Below are 22,274 nucleotides of genomic sequence, written 5' to 3'. Positions count from 1 at the left end.
ATATCAGGTTATTGTATAACTTCCAGAATAGCAAATTCATAAGGTCAACATTTTGTAAAAGTGCTTCCTCAGAACATTTTCTTTGCATTCACAGAAGAGTAACCTAACTAGAGAACTATATATTAGATATACAAATTTCTAACTTTTCTCAATACATCATCATAAAAAAACATATAAATCCACTCACAAGTCCCCCTTGAGCAAAAAAAGACAGAAGTGGAAGTTGGTGACAGCCCGCAGGCACAACAAATCAGGCATATGTCGAGCAGCTTACGTAGCGTTTATTAATGATGGAAGACAGAAGTATCTATATTCCAACAGCAACGGCTCAGAGAAGGATGCAGACAGAGTGATATTAACCCCTGCAATGACGGTATGTACTAGAGGATAACCTTTTTTTCATGAATACATTTATTTACAGGTGTACAATGTCCTAGCGCATCAGGTGAGATAGGCTATTTTATGCAAGGAATGTACCATTCCTAAGCTACCAGAGGGAATTCAATTATAAGATGTTCTTGAATCAGAATGTCAACCATCTTGTAGATGGAGGGCTAGCATCACAAGATATATAAACCTGATGACTCCCGACCATTAGTCCTAAAACAAACATATACACACGAAAAAGATATTATCAAGCCACCCTCCTTAAAGAACCAAAAGGATACTAGAATCCCAACAAAGCCTGGATATACATAGCCATTTAGCTTTGGTTAGATTTGGTATAGCCTGTAGCCCAATTCCATAAAGGAATCTATCATCTGGCAGGCTAAAGCCCCATACACACTATTAGATTTTCTGCAGATTTTTGTCTTCAGATTTACCAAAACCATGTAGTGCAAGGGCCTGCCTGATTGCATACAAATGGAAACTCTTAAGGTTTGACCTCATATTATATGGTTTTGGTAAATCTGAAGTCAAAAATCTTCAGAAAATCTAATAGTGTGTATGGGGCTTACGGGGTAAAAACCAGAAACCGCTATTAGCATAAATTCTACCAGCCATATAATACACAACCAAGCAATATAATAATAAATCACACTGTATCCTATAGTTCTAAATATAACAATCAAATTAAATAATGGAGCTTACAGTCAATAGATGGATATGTAAACACAGAGAGCTTATTTGCAATGTAATGTATATATTTGATATTATAAGTTGCAACAACCAATCAACACTATAGCAACTCTACAGTGAGGATCTATGGAGGTTTCTATTGCTGACCTCTTCTTTTGAACTAGTTTCCTGACTATGATTCTGATCCAGGGGCTTCAGTACGACAGTGCAGATGAAGATTTCTGACATCACTGTGCCTTTCCTGATTTACTTTCCTGATCTACTTGTTCCAGCATCTCAAAGAGCATAGAGAGCCAGACATCTAGTATTTTCAGATGAACTTCAGTAAGGGCAGCCTCTATTTTTTAATGCAGGTTTCAGCAAACCAAATATACTATGCTTATATACCTGTAAATAGGCATCTGCAACCCCTGCTGATCAACATCTGAGACCAGAAACCACTGCCCCAATTTCTCCTATACTGGATGATTGCATTAACTGATGACAAATACGATATATATTACACACACATTATATTTATACATAAAGAACAGGGAAATTATTAAAAAGAGGCATCATTTACAGTGCAAACCTTTACTTATAAAATACTATGCTTCCTGGCCCTTCACAAATAATTCAGCAGTAATAACTTTGACATTTATATCCTCATAAATTATCTGCCATTTTCAGTTAGTGCTCATCTTTATTTGTAGATTGCAGGCTACAAAATACACCAAGGATTTGATTCTGCACATCTAATTACTTAGTTTGGTGATCTAGGGCATTTATTATAGTAATCATTGAGTCTTTTCAAGCCATTTTCCCTATTAGAAAGGTGTATATTGGTATCTCAAGTACTTGTTATGTGATAACACATTAATTGTTACTTCTTGTTAACACACACACACACACGGCTGACAAAAGCAGGTGAAGGCTTTGTTCTCTCATTCCATTGATATTCGTCATTTTGGTTCGTGAAGCCTGTAAGTGTGACTGGCAGCATCTATTTTGCATAATAAAAGTTTTTGTAGGTGATCCCCTTAATGCAAATGTTATATACTGTAGACCCCACAAACCACTTTCTAAAATTGCCCTAATGTAAAATTCTTTAAAAAAAAAATGTTTATTGTCAGACAGTATTTTGTTTATCTAGGACTGGATTTAGATCTTGGGGATTGGGGCACTTTAGGTTTGGTGGGTCTAATACACATTCATTTAAATCCAGGACAAATCACCAAAATGATACACCAAAGTCTGTTTATTTCCTGTCATTGGAACTGACAAGTTGTACATGCATAGAAACGTTATATGACTTTTATAAATTCAGTGACTATATGCCAGCAAAGCTCCAAGGAGATTTTTAGGTAAGGCAAACTACAAAGAACAAACTTCCATAGACAACAATGGCTGACTCAACAATTTACACAACAAAATTAAACTCCATACTTCTCAATGCAAACGTTTTAGAGTTTGGGGGAAAGAAAAATTCTCCCAATGCAGGGGAAGAATTTTTTTCTTTCCTTGGAGTTCAAGTTTAACTAAGCTAACAGTACATTTTACCAGTTTTCAGTTATATGCATTACACCACAGCAGCTACAATTTTCTTTTTTTTTAACACTTGGCATCTAAAAAAAAAAAATAGTATGGATTTTATTGTACAGTTATATTGGACCAGCATGGACCAATGTCAGTATGCATATGTAATTGCTGAGAGGTCATTGTGGAAGCGGAGAATTAATATTGTAGTCCCTGCTACTACAGTGATTGCTGCTGTCCTCTGGGTCTTCCATTCACAAACCGCCTTGAATTTTTCTCAATGAATGCAAAATGTTCTCTGATTAGATAAGGTAGAGAGGTGGGGTGGTGCATCACAATCTTCACCTCTCCCAATTAGAGAATGCCTCACATTCATTTAGAAAAATGCAAGGTGTTCTGTCAATGGTGCCCATGCTGAGTAAACATCCTCCTGTAGTTACTAAGCAGCAGGGGAGTGCCTCGACTCAGATCCAGAAGACAGCAGTGATCACTGTAGTAGCGTTAGCTGCAACAGTGACTTCCAGCTTTCACAGGGATCAGCCAGTTATGACGCATGCATATTTACATTAGTGCAAGCTGGACCATGCAATAAAATTCATACCTAAAATTCAGCTTTAATAAACATGATACAATCTATGGATCTGTACATATGCGGTCCATAATAATTTAAAGAATACAATATAGAGCTTGGTCTAGCCTGAAGAGGCTCTCTAGATCTACCTCTACACGAAATGTCCTCTACGATCAACTTTCCTCACTAATTTATATGACTATGGAGGTGGCTTACTTTCTCAAAATATTGCTTCCTGATATATAATTTGTTAATATAAACGATTTTTTAGTTATTATATTTATATTTCTGGACAGAGGTGGGCCAGGCTATTACCTTTTATTCATGACTTAAGCTGCACCCGCCAGGAGAAGACAGTGATTATCGCTAGCGGCTAAAGCAGCCACTTGAGATAATTATATAAATCAATACACCCATGCCAAATATAAATAGATAAATTCTATAAATTGCAAGGAAATTAAGTGGCAGCTGCTGTTCCAAATTTAAAGTGAATTGCTAAAACGTGCACAAACCTGGATGTGCAAAACAGAGCTTGCTAATAACAAATAAGGTGAAGATAAACAATGTGAACCACATTAATATTAGTGCAAACAAAAATTAATGTGAATGAAAAATTAATGTAAATAAAAATTATTGTGGAACAAAAAAGAATATATGATTGAATAGTCCTTTAAACATATGTAAACATATGATCAAAAATTAGTCCAAATGTGACAAGCAAAGTCCCAAAAAAATACTCCAATGAAGCGAAAATCTTTCTACATGGATCATACGGTGACAATTAAGTGTGGATGTGCACTCACCAGATGTTGTAGATCACCCTGCCTTATGACAAGAGGGATCATATAGGGCTTGTGGGGTCCCCGGTCTTTTAGGCAAATCCAGTATCCCCCTCCTCATGGTAGAGCGTAACTTCAAGAGGATCTCACCAGAGGTAAAAAAAAAAGGAAAAAACAGAGGATGGATTCCTCATAGTGTAAAACTGTACAGGTAGTGTTTATTAAAAGCCTCAATGGGCTACAGCATGAACAGATAAAAACAATCTATAATCCTCCAATACGAACAACCGCAAACACAGTAGGGGTTGTGGAAAGCCGCAGGACCTACACCAAAAGTCAGTGTGCGTTCCACAAAGACGTGATGTAGCGCAGCGTGCATTCCAGCCTGAACGCTGAAGGCTGGAACGCACATTGCGCTACATCACGTTGTAAGTTGCTGTTACATAGAAACATAGAAAAGTGATGGCAGAAAAAGACTGAGTAGTCCATCGAGTCTGCCCATTTTTTTCTGTTTTTTCATTATCCTTGTTATCTAAATATAGATTTATGTTTATCCCAAGCATGTTTGAAGCCGTTTACTGTCTTGCTACCTCTGTTGGTAGTTTATTCCAGTCATCACAATTTGCCACTCACACAATTTGTCGTGTGAGTGGCAGCTAGTGGAGGGATTGACAAAAAGGAGTAGCAGACACAGACCGATTGGTGAGGTGGATGAGCCTGGCAGCAGCATTCATAACAGACTGAAGGGTGGATAGACTATGTAAAGGTAAGCCAATGAGGAGGGAGTTGCAGACGTCGAGGCGAGAGATGACCAGGGAGTGAATTCAAAGCTTTCTGGTGTCATTGGTTAGGAAGGGGTGTATCTTGGAGATGTTGCAGGGGTTGAGGCGACAAGCTTTGGACAGTGATTGGATGTGGGTGCAAAGGATAATTCAGAGTCCGGGATTACACCTAGGACCTTGGTGTGCGGGGAGCTGTTGATTTTAACAGAGAAGACAGTGAGGCACGTGGGGGAGGAAATATTATAAGCTTGGTTTTGGATAGATTGAGTTTAAAGAAGTGGTGTGACATCCAGGATATAAATTAATGATACATGAGGAGAGCAATGGAGTGAGCTGAGGGGTAGAGCGATAGATTTGGGTGTCGTCGGCATAGAAATTATATTGAAAGCCATTGGAGGCAAGCAACTGACCCAGGTAGGAGGTATAACGTGAGAATAATAGGAGAGGTCCATGAACAGAACCCTGATGGAAAAAGGAAGAGAAGAGGAAATGGAATTGTACTTGACACTGCAGGAGTGGTGGCATCCACAATGAATAGCTTGAGCCCTGATTCAGAGGATGAGCATTAATCCCATGGCATTAATACAAAGACGGGAGGCACAGCACACCTCCTGATTCACAGATATCACTGATTCCAAAAAAATGATGGCTCAGCCAGTTCTGTATAGCGACTGCTTGGGTTTTAGGGGCTTCATTATTGCACATATCAGAGATCAACTTTCTTCAATAAAACATCTCATTGTAATTGTATGGACACAGACATTTCACATATTAAAGACAGATTAAAGGTTAAAAGAACATTAGGTATTAAATACACGGAAAGTTTCACTCGCTATTCCATACACATGAATGCACTGCAAGCAGCAGCAAGGCTGTACATTACTGATCGGCTCACCAGCACCACCTATAGACTATACAATGAAGTTCTCCCAGCCTTCTCCATCGTGTGGGGGGGAGTGGTTTTCCCAGGCTTCAGGACAGCAGCTGCTATTTGCCTTCTCCCAGCATAATCTAAACCATCTCCCCCCTCCCTTCCCCACACACATCCAGCCGCCCAGCCTCAGCCACAGCGGCAATAAAACATCCTGGCACGTGCTCCAGCCCTGGCCGGCCCTCCTCGCCTGCAGTCAGCCTTAAAGAGCCACACACACCGGCTGTGTCCCTGGGCTGGTGCCGGGCACAAGGCAGAGCTAGAGAGAGACGCTCCTAGTCCGCACACAGCGAGTCTCATCATCTCCTCCATCCCACATCTACAACAATATATAGAATACATGGACATCCACCTCCTTCCCACACCTACATCGACCAATATATAGAATACGTGAACATCCACCTCCATCCCACATCTACATCGACCAATATATAGAATACGTGAACATCCACCTCCATCCCACATCTACATCGACCAATATATAGAATACGTGGACATCCACCTCCATCCCACATCTACACCGACCAATATATAGAATACATGGACATCCACCTCCATCCCACATCTACACCGACCAATATATAGAATACATGGACATCCACCTCCATCCCACATCTACACCGACCAATATATAGAATACATGGACATCCACTTCTATCCCACACCTACACCGACTAATATATAGAATACATGGACATCCACTTCTACCCCACATCTACACCGAGCAATATATAGAATACATGGACATCCACTTCTACCCCACATCTACACCGACCAATATATAGAATACATGGGCATCCACTTCTACCCCACATCTACACCGACAATATATAGAATACATGGACATCCACCCCCATCCCACATCTACACTGACCAATACATAGACTACATAGACATCCACCTCCATCCCACATCTACACCGACCATTATATAGACTACATAGACATCCACCTCCATCCCACACCTACACCGACCAATATATAGAATACATGGACATCCACCTCCATCCCACATCTACACCGACCAATATATAGAATACACGGACATCCACTTTCACCCCACATCTACACTGACCAATATATAGAATGCATGGACATCCACCTCCATCCCACATCTACAAAAACCACCATATAGAATACATGGACATCCACCTCCATCCCACATCTACACTGACCAATATATAGAATACATGGACATCCACCTCCATCCCACATCTACACCTACCAATATATAGAATACATGGACATCCACCTCAATCCCACATCTACACCTAACAATATATAGCGACAATTAAAATTTTATTGACATCCTATCAGTAATCTGATATTGACAGGACCTGCGGTCAGTACCGAGTATTGATCACAGCATACCATTACAGATCCACTTCTGCTTTGATTTCAGATTAGTGGATTTGATGGGGTTTATATTCCATAAACTCCTGAACTTCTAACTATTTATAACAAAGTAAATGGCTGCGACACATCACACCATGCACATACAGTTTGACCATAAAACCTCTATACAATAAACCTGAGATTTACTAACATGATGTAGTAGGAGGACCTACCTAAACTGTCCAACCAATTTATATACAATCAAGCAGGCTCTTGCACTTCATACATGTTGGTAGCTCTAAAGCCGGGTACACACTAGTTTTTTTTCATCCAACTCAAAAACTGTCAGCTCCGGTTGTAGCCTCTGTACTAACCATGCGAGGTTAGTTCAGTGATCTCTCCCGCTGAACTATTGTGTTCTGTCGTCCTCCCCCCCCCGCCGCCAGGAAACTCTGATCAGCGCCATCTGCCATTGGCTGCAAGCTCTGATCGGGAGTCGGTCGGCTTCTAGTTTTCCAGCATGCATGTCCGACAGAAGTCAGCTGAATGACCGACTTCTGTCAGACAGACTGACATACACTTGGGCGGAATGTCGGCTGTTTTTTTTGAACTGGCAAATGTCTCCCGACATTCTTCCCGTGTGTACAGGGCTTTAAAGAGATTGTAATGTGTGGTGTGTATAAGGGCTCATTTACACTAATGCATTTTACTGCAATGTGCTAAAACGCATCTAACTTCTCTATAATAAAGACAGTATCTGTTCCCATCTCAGCAGTAAAGTGCATTTTTAAAAATACAATATGTGTGTGTTTTTCTGCATTTTAGGAGGCCCATAGAAGTCAATAGCCGTTGTTACATGGGTATTGCCGCATTAGCATCAGAAATTTATAGACAATACTACCACTCATTTGTAGAATGCTTTAGCCAAAATATTTGTCATGTAAATTTAATGACTGGGCTTTAAAACAGCAGATCCAGCTTAAGATACATTGACAAATGCTTTGTCTTTGTTGTCATAGATAGATAGATAGATAGATAGATAGATAGATAGATAGATAGATAGATAGATAGATAGATAGATAGATAGATAGATAGATAGATAGATAGAGAGATAGAGAGATATAGATAGAGAGAGAGAGAGAGAGAGAGAGAGAGAGAGAGAGAGAGATTGATAGAGATAGAAATACTTTTTTTTTGTTTGCTAGATATATTTGTTCAAAAACTTCCATAGTTAGATATCAGACACTTCCATAGAGATAAAATCACAGCAATATAACACAATTCCTGATGAATGTAGACCCTGGCTGTCTCCTTCCCCTATACACACATGAGCCATGTAAGAGATGAGGCTTTTTAGGAAAGTGGCAATGGGTCACAAAGGAGTTAAAAAGCATTGCTCTTGATTGACAGGCTACTCTCAGAACCCCGCCCTTCACTCCCTTCAGGTTTTATCATTGGCCCCTGTTTCCCCGCTTGCAGCCAATGACATTTGGAAGTTTCACACTAGGCATTCGCGTGCTGTGAGCCGTATATAAAGCCGGAGCCAAGCGGAGGGCACTCACTAGTATCAGACAGGCGGGCAGGCAGAGGCAGATCTGTACACATCTCTGCGGACACTGCGCTCTGTTCCCGGATCTCTGCCCTCTATAGCGGACTATTATTCCTCCTCCTGGGAATACATTGGAGGCTCCAGAAGATGCCAGCTGACATGATGGAGAAAAACTCTTCTTCCCCTGTGGCTGCCACCCCAGCCAGCATGACATCTACTCCGGATAAACCCAAAACTGCTTCTGAGCATAGAAAGGTAAATACCTCCTGCCTGGACAGTCATGATGATGTCATAGATGTACTGGATGATGTCATAGATGTACTGGATGATGTCATAGATATGTAGCCACCATGATCACACTGACTGTGTGTGCCTCTTGTTTACAGTCATCCAAACCTATCATGGAGAAAAGAAGGAGAGCCAGGATTAATGAGAGTCTGGGCCAACTGAAAACCCTCATCCTGGATGCCTTGAAGAAAGATGTAAGTTTGCTATATTATATTATTATTATTATTATTATGATACAGGATTTATATAGCACCGACAGTTTGTACATAGCCATCAGCTGCATTGGACACCACATACCCCCCCAGTCCCCCCCATTGTCTGACTGCACCACACCTGTACTGCAATTCTTTAATATTATTATTATTATTACTTCAACAACTTTTATTATTATTATTGTTATTATTACTTCAACAACTATTATTATTATTATTATTATTATTACTTCAACAACTATTATTATTATTATTATTACTTCAACAACTATTATTATTATTGTTATTATTATTACTTCAACAACTATTATTATTATTATTATTACTTCAACAACTATTATTATTATTATTATTATTATTATTATTAATTTAACAACTATTATTATTAATACAAGATCTACAACAATATTATCATTAACAGATTTACACAGTTGCCCAATAGTTATCTTTTATATAAGACACTAAGGATAATTAATAGTACTAGTTCATACAGTTGGTGCACCCTGTGACATTTGGCTGATAATGTGATTTGCTGAACTGAGAATTAAATGTGGGATTTGCTTTTCAGAGTTCCAGGCACTCGAAGCTGGAGAAGGCTGATATTTTGGAGATGACAGTGAAGCACCTCCGGAACTTGCAGAGAGTTCAGATGACTGGTAAGTACTCCCCCCCCCCCCCTTCTTCTTCCTTCCCTTTCTGGCTGATCTCTTCCAGACTTCCGCCTGCGGTTTGAATGGCATTCAGATACATTCTACTGGGCTGGCTCTCACTGCCTTTCCCACGGTCTGGGCTTATTTATAGTTTCTACGTGGAGCTCATGTTACTGCTGGGGAGGGGGAGGAGGGGGATCAGCTCTAGGATCTACAGGATGGTGATAAGTGACCTGAGCACATATAGTCTATATATTAATGAACCTGAGTTATGCATTTACTAAGTGTAGAATTCTAGTGAGGCCAAGTATAGCATTAACCCTGTAGTGTGGGACTATCTGCTCTGTCTAGTCTTCAGTGATGTAACTGAGTGTCCTTCTTCCTCTACAGCTGCTCTCAGCACAGATCCCACTGTTCTGGGCAAATACAGAGCCGGATTCAGTGAGTGCATGAACGAAGTCACCCGATTCTTGTCTACTTGTGAAGGAGTCAACACCGACGTACGGACCCGGCTCCTGGGACATCTGGCCAACTGCATGAATCAGATCAATGCCATTAATTATCCTGCCCAGCCCCAGATTCCGGCTGCCGTCGCCAACTCTCACCCTGCGTTTGGCCAGCCGATGGTCCAGCTTCCTGCAAACAGCCGGCAGAGCAGTCCCGCTCCCATGGGTGGGGTTTCCTGCAAGATGGGTGGCCCGCCAGTAGAAGCTGCCAAGGTCTATGGTGGCTTTCAGCTAGTGCCAGCTTCAGACGGACAATTTGCCTTTCTGATCACCAATCCAGCCTTCCCACACAACGGACCTGTCATCCCTGTTTACACAAACTCCAATGTGGGCAATGGAGTGCCAGCTGCCATGTCTCCCTCCCTCATGCCTTCAGTCACTACAGACTCTGTATGGAGACCCTGGTAACTGGACTCTACTAAGGACCATATTGGACAACTTTCATTTAGAAAGACGATTAGTTATAAATAGGAAGTCCTCATTTTGTAGTGAGAATGCACTATTATGTTTGTAAATAGCAAATATTCATATTGAATGCGCTGTTGTATAGTAAGATTGCAACTTATATTTTGTTTGTCTACGGAATTGTTATGATGCCAAAGACATACAAATGTGCTCTTATACATTTCTTCCTATTCTGGAAGTTTTACTTGTAATTAATAAAACTACATATTGTATTATTTTGAAGATAACTGGCTTTTGCTGTTTTTATATACCTTGTCATGCATTGCTTAGTTTTTTCTTTATCAAAATTTTTTAATTAAAGCGATGACTAAATATAATACCTAACAGCGGTAACGCTACAGGAATTGTTAATAATGAATGAAAAGAGGAACACAGGAAAATCAATTTTTTTTTTCAATCTTTGGCAAGCCTACCATTCCTAATTTGGGATCACATTGACGGAGCTCTTATTTCATTTTAATGTGTGTTGTGGGTCAGACAGCTAGTCCGAGGAAAGGAAAATTATTATTACTTTAATATGTCATGATGAGTTTCCAAAGTTTTTTTTAGAGGTAAAGATTATTTTTCCATATTCTCAAATAAAATATGTAAATTTCTTAGTGGGAAACTATGCTGAAAATTACTAGCACTGGGGCATTATAAAATATGGCAATGTTTGGAAGGCTCCTATACCTATTTATATGTACCTTGTACAGGCAGACTAGTTCAAGTCCCCTATTGCATAAAGTCCCTGTTCGCTAAAGTTGTTTCTAACATCGAGCCATGTGTAGAGGAATAAAAAATTTGGAATTTTCCCTAAACACTTCTTTACATTTAAAGTTAACACGGGTATCCCGAAGAAAAGAAAGAAAAACGATTCCTTTAGTGAATGACCCCTAAAGTGCGATAACTCCCCTCTCAGATTTCAGATCCTTTGGAAACTGGTAACAAGCCTGAACGAAAAAAGGAGCAGTCTCCAACAGTTGGGGGATCTGCAGGGAATTCCTTGGCAAATCCCACCATGAAGGCTTGTTGGGTTCTGTCTGGAGCAGCCAGGTGCCTGATTCTTTTCCAGGTGTTTGGGAAGTTAAAGCCACAGAGGAGAAAAATAAAACGAGACCAGACTTTTCAAGCCTTTGAGACATGAGTAGCCCCAAGGCTGTGTTTCTCTGTCATCTGTGTTGAGACCACCTTTGCGTGTGATGAAAGTATGTACGTGCCTTATGATAACAGACTACCTCCGTGATTGCATGAACACTTTTAGGGTTTTATTCATATTTCCAATACACGTGATTTGGCAATGTCATCAAAAGTTACAGTAAATACCCTTTTGAAGTTTGTAGACTTCTCAACCTACAGAGAGGTAATTCTGCCATCTGGAGGTAGATTTTTGTACATCTTTTGAGCACAGCTGAGTTTCTAATTAGATATATGATATTAGATTTGATATGACAAATAATTACTAAACACGTTTTCAGCAATTTGTAATATGCAGTAGGTCCAGTTCACAATGCTAATACACTAGAAAAATAATCACTTCATTATTACTACTACTACTATTATTATTATTATACAGGATTTATATAGCGCCAACAGTTTGCGTAGCTCTTTACAACATGAGGGCAGACAGTACAATTACAATACAACTTAATACAGGAGGAATCAGAGGGCCCTGCACGTTAGAGCTTACAATCTAGAAAGGAGGGTCAAGTGATACAAAATTAACCACCTCAATACAGTGCATTTTCACCCCCTTCTTGCCCAAGCCATTTTTCAGCTTTCAGTGCTGTCACATTTTGAATGACAATTGTGCAGTCATACAACACTGTATCCAGATGAAATTGTTATCATTTTTTCCCCACAAATAGAGCTTTCTTTTGGTGGTATTTAATTGCCTCAGCGGTTTTTATTTTTTGCGCTATAAACAAAAGAAGAGTGACAAGTTTGAAAAAAAAAACACAATATTTTTTACTTTTTGCTATAATAAATATCCAGTTTTTTTTTCTTTAAAACACATTTTTTCCCCAGTTTAGGCCACTATGTATTCTTCTACATATTTTTGGTAAAAAAAAATTGCAATAAGCGTATATTGATTGGTTTGCGCAAAAGTTATAGCGTCTACAAAATAGGGGATAAATTTATAGCATTTTAATTTTTTTTTTACTAGTAATGGCGGCGACCTGCGATTTTTATCATGACTGCGATATTGTGGCAGACATATAGGACACTTTTGACACATTTTTGGGACCATTCACATTTATACAGCAATCCGTGCTATAAAATGCATTGATTACTGTATAAATGTGACTGGCAGGGAAGGGGTTAACACTAGGTGGTGTGTGAGGGGTTAACTGTGTTTGCTAGGGAGTGTTTCTAACTGTAGGGGGAGGGGACTCACAAGGGGAGGAGACCGATCGGTGTTCCTCTGTACTGAGAACACACCATCGGTCTCCTCTCCTCTGACAGGACAGTGGATCTGTGTTTACACACCCAGATCCACGGTTCTGCTGTGTTATTGGCAATCGCGGGTGCCCAGTGACATGGCGGGCGTGCACGATTGCCATCGGCGGTGCACGCGTCCCCTGGTGGGCCGGGAATGCGAGGGCGTCATATGACGCCCTCCTGCAACGAGAGCTGCGCCGCCTGGCCGTCAATTGACAGCCAGCTGCGGTCGGCAAGCAGATAAACAGGATTTATATAGCACCAACAGTTTGCTCAGAGCTTTACAATATAAAGGGAGACAGTACAGTAACATTACAATGAAAGACAAGAGCTTTAGAGCTTATAATATAAATATTAAAAAATGACAGTTATTTTAAAAACCACTTCCCGTCCACCCACCCAACGTCATATGATGTCGCAGACTTTGAGTGGGGATATATGAATGATGTCTGCAGTTACAGGCATCATTCAGATATCTTTTTTTAGAGCCGGCGATTCCCTGCACCGCAAGAACAATCATAGCGGCTGTTCAGCCACTTGATCATTCTTACAGGCGGTGGGAGGGGATGTCCCCCCCTTCCCACCACCCTCCCATGCTTCTACCGACTCGCCTGTGCGATCAGTGAGCCGTAGAAAGAACCGACCAGCACCAGATGTTGACGACAGAGATTTCCGGCGGGCCAGATGGTCCCTGAAGTCTCTATGATCGTTTGGAGGCCAGGCACGAGGTTGTCAGGCCCGGCCTCTGCATTTGAAAAAATGCTGCCGCCTCGGCAGGGAAGCTGAGATCTTTTTTTTTTTCTTTTTTTATTTCAGGCCTAGAGATGAGATCTGGGGACTTATAGACCCCATATCTCACTGTAAAGAGGACCTGTCATGCCATATTCCTATTACAATTAATGTTTACATTCCTTGTAATAGGAATAAAAGTGATAAAAAAAAAGTAAGTAAAATGAACAATAATAAAAAAATTTTTTAAAGCGCCCCGTCCCCATGTGCTCGCTCGCAGAAGCGAAAGCATATGTAGGTCTCGCCCGCATATTTAAATGGCGTTCAAACCACACATGTGAGGTATCGCCGCCAACGTTAGAGTGAGAGCAACAAATAGGTAACCTGTAAAAAGTTTTAAAGCGTCACCTATGGGGAGCTTGAAATACCAAAATTTGGCGTCATTCCACAAACGTGTGCAATTTTAAAGCATGACATGTTAGGTATCTATTTACTCGGCGTAACATCATCTTTCACATTATGTAAAAAGATTGGGCTAACGTTACAGTTTTGTTTTTTTAACGCATGAAACAGTTTTTTTTTTACCCCAAAAAAAACACGTTTGAAAAAATTTTGCGCAAATAGCGTGTGAGATAAAAAGTTGCAGCAACCACCATTTTATTCCCTAGGGTCTCTGCTAAAAAATATATATAATGTTTGGGGGTTTCAAAAATATTTCCTAGCAAAAAAAATTATGATTTTTACATGTAGGAACGTAGTGTCAAAATTGGCCCGGTAGGCAAGTAGTTAAGCTGAGTCCAATTCTGAAAAATTGTTCTTCACAGCATTCTTTCTTACTGTTGAGTCAACTAACTTTCATCACAAATTTCATCCAGACCTGCTATATGAATAGAGGGAATAGAGGATCCCAAATGTATTAAACAGGTTTCATTACAATAGGTATAATTTTTCCAGAGCGAAAAACCACACTCACAATTGGAATTACATTTGTTCAAGAAAAATTTTCCACCCTGCTCCTTCTACGATTCAAAGCTAATGTTGATTTGACCCCACTAGCCATTAGAAAATTGAAAGAGCCTTTCAAAAACAAAAAATTACAAAAGAAAAATCCAACTGGTATATGGCTAGCCTAAAGTAATATTAAAGGCAAAAAAAAAATATATATATATATATATATATATATATATATATATATATATATATATATATATATGTGATACTTACCAGTTCCGTGTGATGGTTTTGCACAGAGCAACCTCAATCCCCCTCTTCTCGGGTCCACTACCAGCGCTCCAGGCTCCTCCCTCCTGCTGAGTGCCACCAGAGCAAGCAGTTTGTTATGAGGACACTCAAACAGCCCCGCTCCCGAGCCGCTGCTCTATGCGTCTTTTCACAAACAGAGCTGTGGCTCAGCCCCGCCCCCTCTCCTCACTGGCTCACTGACTGGCTCCCACTGCTGTCTCAGCCAGTGAGGAGGGAGAGTCCCCTGTGAGTCGAGGCTCTCGTGCACATTGCTGGGGCTCAGGTAAGTATTAGGGTGTCTGGGGGAGCTGCTGCACACAGAAGGATTTTTACCTTCATGCAAAGAGCGAAGACCACCTATTCTGTAAACCTGTTAACCACTTGCCGACCAGTCGCCGTCATTATACTGGGGCAGGTTGGCACGATCCCTTGAATCACCATAGGTGTACGTTGGCACCTAGCAAGCGCGCCGCCGGAGGGGGACCGGATGAGTGTGGCCAGTGGTCACGATGACCGCCAGCCACCCACGATCGCAGGCAAGAGGGCCAGAATGGGGATGTGTGTGTGTAAACACACAAATCCATGTTCTAACAGGAGAGGAGAGACAGAACTGTTCCTACTAATTTGGAGCAGACTGTTCCTAGTAATTAGGAACAGCGATCGGTCTCCTCACCCAGTAAGTCCCATCTCCCCGCAGTTAGAAACACTCATGGGGGAACATATTTAACCCCTTGATCGCCCCTTAGTGTTAACCACTTCCATACCAGTGACATTTATACAGTAATCAGTTCATTTTTATAGCACTGATTGCTGTATAAATGTCATTGGTCCCAAAAAAGTGTCAAAAATGTCCGATCTGTCCGCCGCAATGTCGCAGTCCTGCTAAAAATTGCAGATCGCCGCCATTACTAGTAAAAAAAAATTAATAATAATAAAAATGCCATAAATCTATCCCCATTTTATAGACGCTATAAATTTTGCGCAAACCAATCAATATACGGCTTATTGCAATTTTTTTTTTTTTTTACCAAAAATATGTGGAAGAATATATATTGGCCTAACTTGATGAAGAAATTCATTTTTTACATTGTTTTGGGGGGATATTTATTACAGCACAAAGTAAAAAATATTGTTTTTTTTTTTTTTTTAAATTGTCATCTCGGAGGTTATCAAAAACCACCAAAAGAAAGCCCTATTTGTGGGAAAAAAAGGACGTCAATTTTGTTTGGTTACAGCGTCGCACGACCGCACAATTGTCAGTTAACCACTTCAGCCCCGGGCCATTTGACTGGCAAAAGACCAGAGCACTTTTTGCGATTCGGCACTGTGTCGCTTTAACTGACAATTGCGCGGTCATGCGACGTGGCTCCCGAACAAAATTGATGTCTTTTTTTCCCCACAAATAGAGCTTTCTTTTGGTGGTATTTGATCACCTCTGCGTTTTTTATTTTTTTGCGCTATAAACAAAAAAATAGCGTCAATTTTGAAAAAAAAGCATTATTTTTTACTTTTTGCTATAATAAATATCCCCAAAAAATATATAAAAAAAACAATTTTTTTCCTCAGTTTAGGCCGATACTTATTCTTCTACATATTTTTGGTAAAAAAAAAAATTCAATAAGCGTTTATTGATTGGTTTGCGCAAAAGTTATAGCGTCTACAAAAGAGGGGATAGATTTATGGCGTTTTTATTAACAATTTTTTTTTTTACTAGTAATGGCGGCGATCTGGGATTTTTATGGTGACTGCGACATTATTGCGAACACATCGGACACTTTTGGTGCTATTTTGGGACCATTCACATTTATACAGCGATCAGTGCGATTAAAAATGCATTGATTACTGTGTAAATGTGACTGGCAGTGAAGGAGTTAACCACTAGGTGTCGCTGTAGGGGTTAAGTGTCCTAGGGAGTGATTCTAACTGTGGGGGGGTGGGCTATGTGTGACACGACACTGATCACCGCTCCCGATTACAGGGAGCTGTTATCAGTGTCAGTGTCACTAGGCAGAACGGGGAAATGCTTGTTTACATCAGCATTTCCCTGTTCTTCCCCTCTGTGAGACGATCGCGGGGGACCCGCGATCACACTCACGGAGCTTGCGACGGCGCGCTCGCGCCCGCAAGCCGCTTCCTACAGGGCAACGTACAGGTACGTTAGTATGCCTGTACATGCCCTTCTGCCGACGTATATCGTCGTAAGCCAGTCAGCAAGCGGTTAAAGCGATGCAGTGCCGTATCGCAAAAAATGGCCTGGTCATTAAGGGAGCAAATCTTCCGGTCTGTAAGTGGTTAATAATGAATAGGGGGGAAATAAACAATCATATTTAGCTATATCCTTGTGAATGTTTCTTCATATTTACCTATTCCTTGAAGGCATCTGTGTGGTTGGGGCTACGTCACTACTGCCTTCAGGGAAACCTGGAGGTGGAAGAGAAAAATAGTGAATAAAGCAAAAAACTTTTTTTTAATGTGTTATGCGATTTCCCATCAGCATGCAAAGATGCATGTTGATATGAATTTTTTAGGGTGAGGGGGAAAGAGTCGGAAGGACAGGAGGTAATGGGAAATCTCTCCAATCAGTACAAAGCAACAAAGGCAGTTTTAGAAGAATGGGGAAAGGTAAGAACCTCTGCTGTGTTTTTTATTGCTCTTTGCAGCTTCCTGTCCTGGTGACCCCCCATTAAGTTCTTGCTCTGGTGTCAGAGGAACACCAAGGGGAAATCACCCAAGTGAAGTCACTGAGAACAATGCATACCTGTCCGCAGTTCTACCACTTCTCTACTCTATTAATAATGAAAAAAATGGCTGAAGTAGCCCTTTAAACAAGTACAGTAGGTGCTTTTATATTAGGTATGCTGAAGATGAAAGCATCTGGTTGTTTTCTATTGTCAAATAGATTGTCTTCACACAGCAGCAATATATCAGATTCACAACCTGTTTTTTTTTTTTACTAAGATCATTAGTAAAACATCGTAGAAACATTTGCATTGATTATTTTGCGCTGGTTGTCTGTCCTTGTTGAAGCATGTTGTGCTCTCATTCATTATCTAACAGATTCCCGTCTCTTGGGGTCCCACTACAGACTTTCTATAAAATGCACGGGGTAAAGAAATTGATTGACTTTAAGTCACCCCTCTCTTGTTTTTATTTATGTATTGTCTAATTTAATGCACACTTTCCTTGCTGAAGCTGACCCACTACCCACTTAAGACTCAACCTCTCAAGTGTTACTTTTCATTTGCCAAAGGCTATGAAAACTCTGGAGGGAAATATATGACTAATGTCGTATTAGTTATATATTTCCCTCCAGACTCCCCTATATCTATTAGTGTGGCACTAATAGATGAAGAGGAGTGCAGCGACTGCAATGAGATATCTTTTCCAGGCAAGCATGCAATTACATATTTTCAGCACATTCTAACTTTTACTAACATTTTCAGATATAAAGTATAATAAAAAAAAAAACACGTATGGTTAAGCTTTGTGAATGCATAGTAGTGTAATAGTAGTAGAGTAGTAGTCATAGGCGTGCGCAGGGGGTGTGCCAGGTGTGCCTGGGCACACCCTAATCATTATGTGCATTGCCGATTCCCCCTACTCCTCTCCTCTCCCCCTGGCTTCTAAGGGGAATATTTCAGGATGGAGAGCTGGGGAAGGGGCTAGTAAATATGTAATTTACCGGCCCCATCCTTTTCTAAATGAACTGAACACAGTGAACACACTCGCTCACTGTGTCCATTCACAACCGAAGCATAGTAAACCGTATTTATTATTGTTCCATTTGTGAATGAATAGGAAGCCACTCAGCACAGAGCACTCCCTATTCATTTACTGCCCCGTGCAGCTGAGGCTGCAGAGAAATGCATGTGTGTTTGCGCTTTGGGGTGCACAACCTAATGCAATAGGCTGCGCACACCTATGGTAGTAGTAGATGCTCTTCATAGTAGTGTTAGCAACCCTACTATGTAAACCCTCACCAACCTATTTAGTTTAAAATTGAAGTGAATTGCAAAACATTTATATATATATATATATATATATATATATATATATATATCATACCTCCCAACTTTCAGAGATGGGAACGAGGGACGCCTAATATCAAAAAGGTATGTAGGCATAGGGCACACCCCCTGTCACGCCCCCCTTAAAGGAGAATTATACAAAAAAATGATTCGTTAAACCTAAAAGTGCTTTGGTTTACCACTACTATTCCTTTATATTGGCTTTTGAAATTTACAAATGCAGCAATTTAGAAATCAGATGAAAGCTTTAGCACTGGGAAACACTTTTTTGAAAGATAAATAGTGCATTTTGTATACAACTATATAGATCAGAACAAAATGAGGGACAAATGAGGAGGAAAGAGGGACATAGGGACTTTGTTCCAAATCAGGGACAGTCCCTCGAAATCAGGGACAGTTTGGAGGTATGATATATACACACACATACATATATACACACATTATAAATACCTTTTTTTCCCTTTTTTTTTTTTTTTTTTTTATTAAAGAGCACATAATCTCTTTTGCGAGCCGCATAAAGACCTTGAGAGGGGAAACAGCAGCACACTAGCCTTCCCAGTGAATGGTTGTGCAGGGGTTGGGGGCTCGTCAGCAGTCTGATCATTGGAGGAGAGCAGGCTGAGTTCTCAGCACAGCAAGAAAACCGACCACACTGTGCTCTCCTGCTTAGGGTGGTCAGGGACACCAGGGATTTCACACAAAGGAAGTGATACAAAGAGAACAGGAGACTTTTTCATACGAGTACATGGCACAGCAGGCACATATCAGGGATATGAAAGGTTGGGTTTACATATTCTGTAGGGTCAATGCACACTGGCTTAAAAAAATGCAGCTTCTAGAGGAATTTATTTAGCCGGTCGAAGCAGCCCAGTGTTATCCTATGTGTCCATGCACATTAAAGTGGAGGGCCACCCTAAAAAAAAAAACTGTACCAAAAATCTGCAAAAAATTAAAAAAAAAAACATGTGAAAAAAAAAAGTGTACTTACCTAAAACCCTTGTTGCTAGGCAGTCTTCCTAATCTGCCTCTTCCTATTCCGCGGCGTGTCCTGCTCCTCGGTGAGCGGCTCTGTTGCCTTCTGGGAACTGTGTGTGTTCCCAGAAAACCACGGGGCCATTCACAGAGCGCCGCGTCGCTCGCACGTGCGCAGTAGGAAACTACTTATCTACTTATTTAAAGTCAGCAGCTACAGTGTTTGTAGCTGCTGACTTTAATTTTTTTTTTTTTTGCGGCCGGAACCCCGCTTTAGGACAATTAGAGGCATATTTTAAGCTCAGCGTTTAGAGGCAGGAAAAAAAACCCCTTCTGGTTTGCATTTTTGATTGGAGCTTTCTGGCAGAAAAAATGCTAATCACTCCTAAGCTCTCCTAAATTTGTGTCCAAAAAATGGAACTAGGGAACTAGCATTTTTTAAGCCCAGTGTGCAAGAAGCCTTAATGCAAAAGGTTATGGTTTAAGTAAAAACATCAAGTTAAAGATACAAGCTTTTTAGACCCCTTAGAAGCCTCCTCAGGCTTTATACAATTCACTTTGTCTATTGCCTGAAGATATCCCTTGCACCAGACGAAAGGCATGTAGAGTGAGGGCAGTGACATATGATGCTGTACACTCGCTGTTGATCCCTGGTGTGGTGTGTTTTGCCTGTGTTAATCTAACTTAAGTGAGCATATCTAATTTTAATAAGTAAAGTGGTTTTAGCATACTACTCTGGTGTTTTGTTTTTTCTCCTACTCATTATTACTCCCGAGGTGCTGGCTTTGGATAACCTGTGAAGGTCTGTGGAGTCAATGGTGTCCTATGGGGTGGCCCCCCAATTGAATGATTTCCGCACTTTTGATCTCTTATCTTTTGGAGACCATTACTGTTTGGTAAGGGAACTGCCACACTTGTCTGTGAAGTGGTTTGGGATTCTTATGCTGCGTACACACGATCGGACTTTCCGTCAGAATAGACTCCGACGGTCTTTCCGACAGAGTTCCGACTGAGTTCCGCTGAAACAGACTTGCCTACACACGATTACACCAAAGTCCGATCGTTTAGAACATGATGACATACGACGGGACTAGAAAAAGGAAGTTCAATAGCCAGTAGCCGATAGCTGCCCTTGCATCGTTTTTGGTCTGTTGGAATAGCATACAGACGAACGGTTTTCCCGATAGGAACTGATTCCTTCGGAAAGATTTGAAACATGTTCTATTTCTAGGTGCGTCAGTATTTTAGAAAGAAAAAGTCCGATGAAGCCCACACATGATCTTTTCTGCTGGAAAGTCCGGTCGTGTGTACGCGGCAAAACACGTGGACTTTCATCATTTTCAAAATTTCCCATTTGGAATTTTTATATATTTCTCTCTGAACTGTACTTTTTGTTAAGCACAAGTGAATTATATGTTATGGGGCTGCTATTTTACCATTTAATTTGATGCACATTATTTATTACAGTTTATTATGAGCAAACGTTATTTTTTCACACACGTATTTTTGTATTGATCACTACAGAGATACTGTTTTTGCACACCTTTTAGAGTAATTATTTTTGTAATTCCTTTGTGTCTGCAATATAGGTTGCTGCATTACCTCCTTTTGCACTAAGCGCACAATTTTTTCTGTGTTTATATTATACAATTCATTGAAAGGGATAACTTAAACTACAACCTTTCTGCAGAAACCATTAGTTTGTTATCGTATTCTCAGTGATCTTTACATTTTTTTTTTTAGGTATTTTACAAACTTGTGTTTTTGAACTTATTAGGCTTCAGGCATTTGTTTTCTGGGATGGGCAAGGGAAGAATGCAGTTCTCAGAGGTGAAGTGGAGTTTTTCAGATGCACAAACACATGTCACACGTTTACAGACACACCCATTGAAGTCTACGGGGGCAACAACCCCTGAACATGCTCAAAAAGCACATGTATTTTTTTGAATATTGGGCACAGATCGTACGGCAACTGTACAAGTGTAAACATGGACAATTAGAAAGAATGGGATTCTGCACATTGAGTGTAGTCAGGCATAGGGAAATAGCTATAAAACACTCATGTGTGAATGGGGGATAAACGTTTAGGGACCTGGTGACCAACTCAGATCTCCCAAGGGCAGCCAAATCATACCCGCACGTCTGCCCATCCTGCAATGCCTATGGTTAAGATGTTTTAATCTTAGTAAAATGAACCTGTGTCCACAAGCAGGAGAAGTT

The 22,274-nt window shown here is 40.5% G+C and overlaps 1 protein-coding gene across 1 annotated transcript; it reads left to right on the top strand.

The window, feature by feature from the left end:
• The first annotated feature begins 8,521 nt into the window (after positions 1-8,521).
• HES1 (hes family bHLH transcription factor 1) lies at positions 8,522-10,889 on the top strand. Its single transcript, XM_073626357.1, has 4 exons — positions 8,522-8,796; positions 8,928-9,023; positions 9,610-9,697; positions 10,082-10,889. Exons 1-4 carry the CDS (start codon positions 8,689-8,691, stop codon positions 10,603-10,605), a joined length of 816 nt encoding a protein of 271 aa, XP_073482458.1. The 5' UTR covers positions 8,522-8,688; the 3' UTR covers positions 10,606-10,889.
• Positions 10,890-22,274: the final 11,385 nt, after the last annotated feature.

Source organism: Aquarana catesbeiana, linkage group LG04 (genome assembly GCF_042186555.1).
Source record: "Aquarana catesbeiana isolate 2022-GZ linkage group LG04, ASM4218655v1, whole genome shotgun sequence".
NCBI classification, from domain to species: domain Eukaryota; kingdom Metazoa; phylum Chordata; class Amphibia; order Anura; family Ranidae; genus Aquarana; species Aquarana catesbeiana.
This window is presented reverse-complemented; position numbering and strand designations above follow the sequence as displayed.

Bases quoted from the DNA above. Each gene is read 5' to 3' on its own strand.
- HES1 (XM_073626357.1), top strand. From the start codon at position 8,689: ATGCCAGCTGACATGATGGAGAAAAACTCTTCTTCCCCTGTGGCTGCC. The intron at 8,797-8,927 runs GTAAATACCTCC...TCTTGTTTACAG, and splicing joins CTGCTTCTGAGCATAGAAAG to TCATCCAAACCTATCATGGA. The intron at 9,698-10,081 runs GTAAGTACTCCC...CTTCCTCTACAG, and splicing joins GCAGAGAGTTCAGATGACTG to CTGCTCTCAGCACAGATCCC.